Source organism: Vipera ursinii (genome assembly GCF_947247035.1).
Source record: "Vipera ursinii genome assembly, chromosome: 1".
In the NCBI taxonomy this organism is placed as follows: Eukaryota; Metazoa; Chordata; class Lepidosauria; order Squamata; family Viperidae; genus Vipera; species Vipera ursinii.
Window position 1 is genome coordinate 128483486 of NC_139512.1, and position 13080 is coordinate 128496565.

At 38.9% G+C, this 13080-nt stretch overlaps 1 protein-coding gene across 1 annotated transcript in view; it reads right to left on the bottom strand.

The window, feature by feature from the left end:
- Positions 1-3141: 3141 nt before the first annotated feature.
- The window catches only part of SEMA5B (semaphorin 5B), a 207882-nt gene continuing 197943 nt past the window's right edge, over positions 3142-13080 (bottom strand). The window contains exon 21 of the mRNA XM_083349852.1: positions 3142-7926. Coding sequence (XP_083205978.1) covers positions 7771-7926 — 156 coding nt within the window. The 3' untranslated portion in view covers positions 3142-7770. The remainder of the gene's footprint in view (positions 7927-13080) is intronic.

A 13080-nucleotide genomic window follows, 5' to 3' on the forward strand; every position in this document is an offset into this window, starting at 1 on the left:
TGGGTGATCTTATTTCTTCTACTGAAAATGAATCGGATCCCATTTAAATACTGAGAAAACTCAAGTTTTCAATATTGCTTTCATTTTTCTATGTACACCTTTTTACTTTGGTTACTTATGGAGGTTTTTTTTTGGGTCTCCCTGCAATCATGAAACATATTCCTTGTCAGCACTTTCTTGATACTTTCAAGAAGTGTCCTTTGATAAACATTGTAGTTTTATCAATTTGCACAGGCAGAGAATCCTCACTTTAGAAATGGTGGAAAATATTTTTAACTCACCAAAACCTTTAATTTGTTTCCATTATTCTAGAACAGGGGTTCCCAACCAGGGGTGCTTGTACCCCCTGGGGGCGTGAGACAATATTCCAGGGGGTGGGAAAACTGGGGTTTTCAAAATTATAGTGCATATGCACAATTCATTGCCATTATTTTGAACCTTTGTAAGGGATGTGAGAATATATCAGAAGCGTTCTAGGGGTGTGGGGTATAGAAAAGTTTGGGAGCTGTTTTTCTAGAACATATAATAAATTCATTCTATAGTAACAAAGTTAATACTCTGGACTTGGTTTTAGTTAAGTATACAGAACAATAGTCTTTTAATTACAACCATTCATTTAGTGACCGCTCAGAGTTATAATGGCACTGAAAAAAGCGATTTATCTGTTTTTCACACTTGTGGCTATTGTGTCATTCCCACGGTCATGTGATCAACATCTGGGTTCTTGGCAATCAGCCTGTATATATGACAGTTGGACTGTCCTGGATTCATGTGATCATCATTTGTGACCTCAGCTGGTTTCCGACAAGCAAAGTCAATGTGGAAGCCAGAGCCTTGGTGGGAGCAGTGGGCTAATGCCTCCTTAAGTAACACCAGCTGCCTGCAATTAGTGCAGGTTCGAGTCCCACCAGGCTCAAGGTTGACTCAGCCTTCCATCCTTCCGAGGTAGGTAAAATGAGGACCCAGATTGTTGGGGGCAATTAAGCTGACTTTGTAATAATGCCGCTTGGGGGTGTGTGTGAAAGCCCTAATAAGCAGGCATATACATAGAATGAAGGCTACTGCTAAGCTTGTAAGCCGCCCTGAGTCTTCGGAGAAGGGCGGGATATAAATGGAATTAAAATAAATAATAAAATAAATAATAAATTCATTTAACAACCATGATTCACTTTGAAGTGATTTGTTTAACAACTGTGGCAAAAAAGGTCATAAAATGTGGCATAACTCACTTATCAAGTCTTGCTTAGCAATATAAATTTCGGGCTCAGTTGTAGCTAAAATGAGTCACAATTCTTTTTTTTTCTTCTGTTTGCCATAATTTGCACGGATGGGAGCTAGACTGTCCTTGGGCCAAGAAATGGTTAAAATCTTTCTCATATTTTCCAAGGCTAAACTATTGCAACAGAAACTATTTCTGACATAAAACCTCATGCAATTGATGAAAATAGACTTCAGTTTTGAAGACAGCATGAGATGTGTTTTAACACTGCTATCTTCTGGAAACCATTATTACTTTAAAATATTAATCTATAAAAATAATATCTCTCAGAGCCACAGGATTTTTCTATATGAATTCCAGTGAGATAATAAAGTGGAAGCACAATGGTTTAGATGCACAGAACCTGCTGACTGCAGTGAAATTAACACGCAAGCTTGCAAAAATTGTCCTCCACGTATTCTATCACAGGCAAACATATGGAGGGTGTAAACCTTTAAATAGAAATATCCTTGTTTTCTAATGAGGATGAGCAATACTAAAACATAGCTTAGCTGTATTTTCTTTGCATTTCTGGTCCCAGAAACCACAATTATGTCACAAGATTATGTGCATCATGACATCTTGATGCAAATAAAGTAAATAAATAATTCATGTCATTTGCATACAACATCATGATGCACACAATGTCACTCCATCTTCCCCAGATACTTGTTTCTGGTCTAAATTCCCAAAACCAACTCACACTGCCATGTTTTTTTTTGGGGGGATATTCAAGCGGAAATTCGGATAAAATATCACATCAAGCTGTCATAGTTAGAATTCATAATACAAGTTATTTCTAAGGCACAGTAACTGAGCTCAAATTGCTAAACCCGAAGTACACATCATTTTATAGTCCGATGTAGTATGCGAATTGTGCCACTGTGTTATTTAGTTAATCTTGTGTCGCTATAGATCAGTGTTTTCTCAACTTCAGCAACATTTAAGATGTGTAGACTTCAATTCCCAAAATTCTCCAGCCAGAATTCTGGGAGCTGAGATCCACACTTCTTAAAATTGCTGAGACCAAGAAACGATGATCTATGTTTGCAGGTTTAAGTAGACTGCTACCACCATCCTGACTGATTATACCTCTTTTAGTGAAGAGAAGTCTCTCATTCTGTGGTTTTCCTTCCTATCACAGAGAAGTATATTAGCTATTAGCACAGGAATAAAACGGTTTCTCTTGGACAAGCAGCTTTGTGGTGGCTTAACTTTTTGCAATTGAGACCACACTTTGTCATCAGTATTCAGTATAACTAAAACTGCCTCAGCTGCCTTTCCCTACAACCTTTGTCTCATTATTGACACAGGTAGTGTGCACCAACACTTTCTTCCTTGTGCTTACAAGACATCTTGACTCCCGGTGATTGCCTGGATTAGTCCCTCAGTTTTCTCGGCAAGATTTCAGAGATGGCCTTTCCTTATCTGCATCCTAGGGCTGAGAGAAACAGACCGGCCCAAGGTCTCTCAAGATGGCTTCACCTAAGGCAAGACTAGAACTCACGGCCTCCCAGTTTCTAATCTGGTGCCTTAACCATCACACCAAGCTGGCTTTCACTGCACACTCATCCCCCACTCATTGTCAAATACAAATTAAAACACATAACCAGGAGTCACCTCCCAACAGGCACCACTGAATGGCTGCATCTGGGTAGTTCTGAACAGCAAACCAAAGAAAGTGTTCACCCAACTAATGTCACGTCTTGGCTCTTTCAGGTCAATTTTGCATGCAAAGTGAGATTGCAAAATGCCACAGCTGCTGCAACCGAACAACAAAAGAAAAACAAAATGAAAAAAAAAAGCTTCAATTGTTCACTTTGTAGTTCGAGCTTCACATCTACTGACTGATAATTAAGACAGTAGCAAAAAAGTACTAAGTCAATTTGGGCTGTTTATTCATAAAGTATGAGCAAATACAAACATTGTTTACTTTGCCATTCTGAACAGGAATGGATTTTTTTTTTCAGGGGAAGATGAACATTTCTAGTTAAAAAGTCAACTTTTCAATTTTCATTAAACGATGAAAAAAAATCACTGATCTATGAAAAATCAAGTTTTTGTTAAAATCTGCTGGGGGAGGATTTCCTTTAACACTATCAGGAAAGTCTACTGCTGCCATTTTCTGTCTCCCCCCCCCCACCCCCGTTTTATTGTAAATTTACTTTTAGACATTCAGCAGTAAATATATAACATTTCTGTTATAAATATATAACAATATATTTACCAGTGTTTGAATAAGAGGATTCCATGGCATTTATACTTTGCATGGGTAAGAAAATTTCACATTCAGTGTGAGTAATGATTACACAGATTAAACTCTGAATGATCTTTTTTGTCACAATAGATTTCATAACGCTAGGAAATTATAGTCCTAAATTATGCTTCGAAAAGAATTCAAATCATTCCCACTTCTTATATAGATCTTAATTTATCATTCTCTAAAAAAAATAATAAGGCAATAGGTATACGTGTGTATTTCAGATGTGGGTGAGTCACAGAAATACGCAATCTCCCTTGGAATGACATTTCCTTCTCCGTGTATGTGTGTGTGTGTGTGTTGTTGTTGTTTTTCCTTAATCCCATCATAGTGGGCATCTTATTTAAGAACAATACACATCAAGTGAACTCCCAGCAGTCAATTCAGGATCGAGCTCCGAAACAGTCTCTGGACCAGTGGGCAGTTCAGAGTGGTGTCGCAACAGTTCAGCAAAGGAGACCATATTTCTTTTGAGTTAGAGAAGAGACAACACAAATGACCCACATTGCATTTTGGTGCCCTGGCAGAAACAGACAGCAGAGTAAGTACATGGTTGGCATAGACTTGTGATGAAGCTTCGTTGCTTTATCAGTGTAAACATGCTCTGTATTCCTATCGTGATGGAAGAAGACAACACTGAAGAAAACCACAGGAACACAGAGAAACTGTTGAAGGACAATCTTGTAACAGGCTGATCAGCTCTTCCTGCTTTTGACTCACTTGGACCCTTTGGCTCCAATTCAGAACCTAGAAGGTTTTCCAAGATGCGCACTTCACATTCTCCTGTCAGTATGGCTTCCTTGAAAGGATGGCAGCAGCAGGAGCTGTCAATTCCCTTTAAATGAATCAGCTCTTCTGGGAAGAAAGTTTTTAGAGCTGCCAGTAAGGAATTGCTGAACCAGAGTGTGTAACAGCAAATTGCCAAATCTCTAAAAACCTCACCTATTAAAAGCTAATGTAATAAGATAATGATCCATAATGAAACACATATAGCAATAATTTCTCACACCCAAAAGATCACAGAAATTAATTATGAAAAAGAAATGTGTTAATAGACTGCCCTATCCAAATATGAAAACTCCCTCCCTTCCTCCAATCGTCTCTAATGAAGGAAACAAATGATTAAATGAAGATCAGAATTAATGAAAAGTTTCAAATCTCACTTCTAAACATCTGAGTGGCTGCGGTGCTCCCTTCAGCCATATACTTGGACTCCGTACAGCCCTCTGAAATAACTATGAGCTATAACTAGTTTTAATACGGTAACTAGTTTTCACAGCTGCTGGGTTAGATTTTGCAGATGCCACGTAAAGTCACACAAATAGGCGGCTGAAGTTATCAAGAAATGGGAAGGCTTTAATCCATCTGGCTTTCATTCTAGTGCTTTTTTTTAATAGTAGACTTTTGCGAACGTCTTCTTGGTGCCTGATCATAAGAATATTAAGACAAAGTTCCCAGAAGCTTGCATTTAATTTAATTTGAAATTTAATTTATTTCCCCCCACGTCACTCCCTGGCATTGCATATACAGGACTGAGTTTCCAAAGCAGCTTTCTGGGCAGCCCTGAAGAATAATCTGGTCGGCACAGCAATGCTCCGAGGTGGCTTTACTTCTCATACAGCAAAAGACTGAAGTACACCTGAACACGCGTGGGACTGTTGCCACATCAAAGGCTAGATGATTTGGTTGTCAAACAGAGGGGCCCAGAGCTTTGTTTCTTTCAGTGAAAACACTGTTTGCAAAGTGCATGAAATTCCCATTGTGCTGGTATTGCAGTCCGTACATGGAAAAGCAAGTATTTAGACAAACTCTCCACAGTGTAAAGGACTGATCACCAAGAACACCAGCAGCCTCTGCCTAAAGCATAAAGGCATTGGAGACAAAAGAATCTTAGTGTCAATAGGCTTCCCTGTGAATTAGGGAGCATTAACGTAGACTAGGGAAAAAATGGTACGCTCAAACAGACACTGCATGGTAATAGCTCTGGTTACTTTTCACCCACTGCTTCCCTCAATTTTCTTCCTTTGAGGAGCATAGGCAGCTGATTCAAGAATGGTTGTTCTCATTTTTGAAAGACTATCATTTTTCTCATTTGGGTCCCTGGGAAGAAAGAATTGCAATAGAGTACATAAAAATATCCCTGTCCTGAGACATGCCGTGATTTCTGGTATATGAAGAAAAAATACGTAAGAAGAATGAAAACCCACTACAGTATTTAAGTCACTGGATCCCATCGTGGCAAAAAAAAAAAATGAGCAAAATAACAAGATAGTGAATACTTAATTTGCACTTACTGCTACCAAATGAATTCTTGCAACAACAACAAAAATGGAACTCTGTCTGAAACAATGCTTTACTCTGGCCTTGATCCAACAATTTCTTACAGACCTCAAGTATTAATTAGCTAATAACAAGTATTCCAATTATTACAGATCTGCACAAGCAGCAGCTTCTGCTGGTGAAGTTTACAGAGTTTGCTCTCACAGGAACATGGCATACCTTCCTACAAGCTTGGGTTAGGAGCCTGTAGCAATCTGACTGCCCGATCACTCTCTCTTTCATCATTAGCCAACAGAAAGATCCGTGGAGGACATCCTATCTAAATCACTAAATCATATCTGTCCCATGCACTCAGCCAGGGTTTTTCACAGCTTAGGCACTAATGCTTGTTTTATGACTTCTGATTCTGTAAGGTAGAAGGAGACGCTGGTATCAGCCCTGGACCATTTTCTCACGTAAAACAGCATCCTGAGTCGTTTTAGAGTCACTTATCAGTCTGGGTTTCTTGTTTGGATATAGGGTCTGGACTGTGTCTGGACTTTCAGATAATTCTTCCAAGAGACAGTTATGAAGGTACTACCAGCAGCTGCCCATACGGTGTTGAATGCTAGTCAACCTGAATTGGAAACCAATGGCTTACAGCATGGACAATCCAGCAACAGCAAACGGATCAGAATGCATGTAGGAACTGGTTTACATTCTTATCAGATGTTATATATTGCGGCCATCTTCACTGCTTAGCACCAAGAGTTTATACATTAGATGATGAGAAGGTATCATTAATGAGAGACTCATCTAGCCCAAATGATATGACTAGACGCACCAGTATACCGCAGCATAAAAGATAACCTTTTCAGGCTGGGCTGGATTGTTTCAAAATGCTACAGACCCCAGTTTATTTTAATTGGAGCAGAATAATTATCTTTCTTGCTCCAATACTAGTGAACAATGGCAGCTACTGATGTACACTGTATTTCTTTCTTGGCTGGAAGACACTAAAGGACTTTGCCGTAGGCGTTCTGGGTTAGGCTACACTATGGAGACATTCTTTAAAGACATACTGAAATCAATATTCTTCTCTTTGTTCAAGTGAATAAAAAATTATAAAAAATAAAATCAGCATTAGCACAAAGCTTGGTAATTTCAACAAGGGCAAGAGGGCCACCAGTCTAACGGTGTCTTAAGAATCTCCTGGAATCAAAGCAAGAAAAGTTTCTTTCCCTCAGAATCTTCCATGGCTCTTGTTTCACTCTCTTCATATTGTCCAGGAGAATAAACATCTTCTGTATAGCCAAAGCCCATGCTTCATGTATTCAAACTTAAAAGTCTTACTATCTTGCCTTAGAAATGTTTCAAAACATTTCTCTTGTGTGAAATTATCCCATTTGTTTTATAAATCTGACAGGAATTTTTCCCATTAAAGGTTGCTTGCATATATTTCACCACGTCACAGAAAATGCTGATGATACGGATTGATCCTGAAGCTTAAAAGCCAATTTCTGGAATACGTTGTTCCACAAGCCTGTCTGATGGATGATATTCCTAATGCTATTAAACCTGTAGGCATATGAAGAATAAGAATTCTCAGCGCTTTGCTAGGATTTCTCTTCCAATGTCCACAGAACTTCTGAAGTTGTACTGGGCAGTCGTTATCATTCCACACAAATTTAGCACATTAGGGCTGGTTCCAGGATTATCTTGGCATTGGATACCAAAGTGATATCCGTAGTAGTATCTGCTATCTGTAGTTGAATACTCCTCAAATATCCTAGGCCACCCATTATCCATAAGCAGAAGATCCACTTAAGGAGATGTGCTACTTGAAAATAAGACCACCAATAAGAGAGAAAATAAAAGGCCCACTTATAATATTTACATCTATAGATTGGGCCAATATTTGGTCCATAAACTCAATTTTAAAAATAAAAATCATATAGGAAGTAATCCAGTTCTTAGGCAGATCTATCTGTCATCAGCTATTAGTAAAGGTCCTTCCAGGAGAGGCCTCCGGCCTGTAATCGTATTTATTCAGTGTACTGGGATAATAGGTTGTTGTGTACACATTTGTTTGTTGCAAAGGATAGAAGTTGGTCCTGTCATCTGGTATTAAATTGTTCTTGTTCAGTGTCTGTAAAAGAAGAACAAAATAATTTTAGATGTAGTCTCATCCTCCTTTGCTCTGTGTCTCTTCTTGTCTCTTCCTGTTCTCTAGTACCACAGCCAGTTATAAACTTCCCCTCTGGCTAAGCTGTGCTTCTCTGTACAAAACTTTCTGTTGGTTGGGATACAATGCCTCTGGCTCCAGAGAAATTGAACCCTACCACTGTTATAAAACCAACACCCACAGATGCCTTCCTATTTGGAAGCTGATTCTCTAGCATCACTTTGTAAACTGTTGAAGATAAATAGAAAAATTGAGCAATGGCACTCCAATACCTAAATCTGGCTCTTAATCTGTTTCTCAGATGCTCTCTCCTTAAAACACATTACTACTCTCTTTCCTTCAGAAAAACACAAGAGCAATTATTTTTTCATCCCAAGCAGTACTTGATAGTAAGAATCGCATAATAAAGGACAAAATTTAAATCCCGAGATTTAAAAAAATGTATTTTTTTAACATTAGTACATACAAAACAAGTAGAAATTAGAAAGTTTAAACAGTATTGTATTACACTTCTGAAGAAACATTATGGGTGGAATAAAGAAAGTTAGGATTAGTTGGAAATAGGCCAAACCTTATCTAAGCTATGGACCAGATTACTTCTACAGGTTTAGGGAGTTGTTCAGAAAATTCTAGCTCAAAAGCCAAATTAAAATCTCCTATTTATAATCCTACTGTGGCAGGAACACACCTGTCCTCAAACCATCCAATGGCAACTGCCCAACCTTTCAAACTAGCTTATTTACTCTTTCCTGATTACTGGCTCTTGTGCTTAACTCTATCTCTGTTCAGATAATACAAGAGATCCAAATCAGGATGTAAGACCCATTTTGGTGTGGTTGAGAAATAGGAAAACATTTTGGGTACCTAGGCCCATTTAGAATTTGGCGGTCATCTGTGGGCAGTCTTACAAAATGACTGTGAAGATGGGCATGGTAAGCTACAGATGCTCATTTATCACATTTCCCATTTTATTCTGCTACTCACACACACCCCTCCGCCACAGCAAGTGGCTACAAGCGCACCCTTCACAGCAGGTATTCTATCAATCAATAAAGTGGCTGAACCCTGCGAAAGGTTGTTCGCTATTATTCTGCAGAGCATGAGACAACCACACATTGAAAACCTTAAGTAGCAGCATCCGCTGATATTAAAAATGTGACAAGTCTACCGGGCTTGCTGCAGCTGCCATAAGGCTAATGACGCCTCTGCAAGATGTATCACTGCTCTGCCAGAGTAATTTCGTTGCACGGGGACCACACCTTCCTAGCATGGCTGATTGCTCAATGAATTAAAGGGGGCTGGGGGAAGGCACTAATGGCATTCGACTAAGCTGCACTGCTAACTCCTTGCTTTCCCTCCCTAGCTGACATGATATAAATCAAAAGCCCCTGGAAGGGATATTTAGCCTTGCAAGATGAGAGCGTAGACAGAATGCAGCTTCTGTTCCCCCAACCTGTCACCAGACCCTTTCCTTTTCAGATCAGCCTCTGTCCCTTGACAACATCTGCTTGGCCACTTGATCTGTCAATACTTTCAAAATTGGGTGGAGGGAATCCTTTGCTCCAAATGCAACTCATGAGTAGCAAAACAGTCTGGATTGCTTAGAGGGTGGTGCAAAAAACGGTGTAAAAGAGAAACAGATGCTATCTTTCCAAACTGCTGAAATTCATCAGCTTTTGACTAGTGGCCGAATCGGGTACAATCTCCCTGTTCATGGATCATCTTGGCATACTGCAGAGAGATGACTACTTCTACACCAAAGCCAGGCGTAAAGGAAGCAAGAAAAGAAAGGCAGTGAGAATGGAAAGAGCAAGCTAAAAGAAAGGAAAGTGTTAGCTGGACGGGGAATACAAATATCTACAAATACGTGCCTGGCTCAGCCACATACTTCTGGAAATAGAAAATCTCCTTTGCTATCTCTATCATGCAAAATGAGGAGGAATAAACATTATTTTCAGGAGCTGCCAAAATGACTATTTGCCAGGAACAAGACACTGTAAAGCAATGTTTGAAGCATCACATCCTCTTTCTATTCTCATTTCTCATTTCCCAGCTGAAAAATCCACTATTTTTCTTCCCCCTAAAATTTCAACTCCTCCCTCCCCAACAGAAATACATAAACAAAAAAACAGAGGTTGTTTTTTGATCCATGGCACTGATATTTGCCAACAGCAAAATCTTTCTTAATGGGGAAAGAAGACCCAAGGTCCATACTGTGCTAACCAGATGAAAAGAGGTCTCATATTGTTAAAGATGGGAAGGCTACCTTACAGAGACATCAACATTCCTCCTATGCCTATAAGGATGTCATTTCTATGAAAGTCATAAATCTGGGTTTCACTGACAAACAAGCCTTTCTTCTGCTTAACCCTGCCTGATTCAGTCACTGACATTTCCTACACTTACGGTAAGTCTTCCCTGATCGCAATTTTTAAAACTCAGTCATCTTCAACCTTTCATTTCTAAGCTCAGCTCTTGTTTCCCCGCCCCCCCCCTTAAATATGTGGCTAGCATCAGGGGCATCCCTAAAGCTTGGAAGTGACTACCGTCTTACTTGAATTCTTCTTAATTGAATTGTTTCTCTCTTTGGCCAATCTCATTAAAGACCTAGAGAATGATTAATTTTTCCTCAACACATTCTGAGCAATTCTAAGAATGTTCCATCTGTGGCCAGCGTTAATGGGTGTGCTTTTTTAAAAAAAACACTGAGTTATCCATGGCATATTCCCTTTTTTTATACCACCTATAAACCAGCAACTGTGACTAAATTATATGGTGTGTGAAAAAGTACTTGCATTGAATATTTCAAATTTGGCTAATACATATTTAACTGCCTCGAGAGTGCTTTAGAGTTGTGCTGATCATGCAGAAAGTCAACCTTTTCCTTCATCTTAGACTGTGGAAAGCCAATGTTTTGGATGGGAAAAAATGCACCCTCCCTTTAAGGTTTTCCAGCAAATGATGATCAAAGAAAGATTGCCTCAAACACTAAATACAAAATATAAGCCCAATTACTCAAGTTTAAGATTCATTAATCCTCTGAACAACTTTCAATATTTTATCTCAGTTTCATTTCAGGTAGCGAAAACAGAGACAGAATTATGAGAGTGCCAATTTTTTCAAATTTGAAATACCTGGGTGCAACAGAACTATTTTGACTATGTAACATGTTACTTTAAAACATTTCAAATATGATCAAAATAGTCCACCTCTCCCCATGAAATGGCTATTGTTCATTCTGTGTGTGTGTGCGTGCGTGCGTGCGTGCGTGTGCATGCATGCATATGTTGAACTGACAGGGGGATGTTTTGAAAGCAAGTTACCCGCTTGAGTCTTCTTGGAAACATAGGACTAACCATTGTTAGACAGACATTATGGATTAGATGGATCTTGGGTTGAGGAGCACTGCTCATTCATACTCATTCAAGTGTCTTGTGCTCTCAGTAATGTGGTCACTTTAGCCTACTACAATCTACTTCATCTGGCCTGTTTTCCAATATTTCAGAAATGAAGTTTTTCTAAACCTGCAACTATGAAAGCTTTCAAGTGCCAATGCCAGAGCCTGAACCTCTGACATCTGCACTCAAAGTACATAGTTATCATGGAGCAATCAGCACAGATCCTGTTGATCCTACTAGGGTTTTAGCATTCTGAACATTCTTAGAGGAGACCCAGATTATATCAAGAGATCCACACAACAATTTGGTGTTTTTTAAAATTAAAATCAGTCTGCCACCTCACCACTGTGAGGTTGGCCCCAACTCTTCTATCCTTTTGTAATGACCTACAGACATGGCTTGCCAGTTGGTCTGGGGCTTTCATCTCCATACAGTGGAGATGGTTGATCAAGTAACAACAGATCCCACCTTCCCCCACCCTCCCCATGTGTCCATGTGTAGATTTTAATGTTTTGTTAGTCACGATTAACTGGTGGGATATAACATAAATTATGTACATGAGCCTTTTGGAACTTGCTCTTTTAGGAGCAGCCTTGCTGGTTAGGAATTGTGAAAGTTGTAATCCAACACATCAAGAGAGCATCAGGTGGGGAAGACCATTTAAAAAGCAGCGGGTGGAAGTGCAGTGCTTGGGGTTTTTAAATTTTTATTTTAAATAGCTTGCGCTATTACAATCCAAACAACCTGGTTGATCTGATGATGATGTAAAGAATTCTATTAAAATGCATGATGTAAACAGCTTGTATTGCAATAGGCATTCATGCTGAACATAACATGATACTGTCCAAGTGCTGTACAAATTGTAGCCAATTTAATAAACACAAATGGCTGAGGAGATGACTTGAAAAATGCTCTCCTTACCTTTCCTAAAAGATTTGACAACAGAACCTAGAATATTATTGGGGGGGGGAAATGAGAAAGTGGTGGGGAGAAGGGATTCTGGGGTAAGACTATCTTGCAATAGTAAAAGACCCAAACTTCTTATCAACCTAGAAAATGCTGAAACACTAATGTCATCAACAGTAGTTCTACCTCTAGTGCCTACTACTATCTCAGTAGTTCATGGAAATTTAATGCTTAGGCAGGTAAAATCTCCTTCAAATTAAATCTTATTTAATGTTGTAATTAAAGCATAAACAACGCTATCAATGTTCTGATTGACTGGTGAACAGGAATGACTGATGATTGAAAAATGGGCAATAAACTTTGGAATCCTTGTATTTTTTTATACGCTATGGCTCTAATATAGATGCTTGCTGTTTCTCTTTTCTTCCATGCTCCACACGTTTATGGATACATGCACATGAAAATGCAGTGTCAAAATGTTTTTGCACCTTTCATGATAGAACTGGTTTGTTTGAAGCTGAGAGGATCCATTTTTGTATATCTAGTTCAATATCTGATTCTTTGGATCCAGACACAAGTCTTGTGTTATTTGCAACCCTTCCATATTGTATACCCTCACACAAAATGAAAAAGTTGAAAAACCCTTTAACACAGAATGAAAAATATATTTTCAGAATGTTAAGTAAAAATGTTTTTGCAAGAGACAGGAAATGGAGAAGGAGATTGCCTTTTTATAATGCTGTGAACAGGTTAAGTGTTTTATTTTAGCAAATGGTCAGATTATTTTTTCATTGTTTCATATCCACCTGTATTA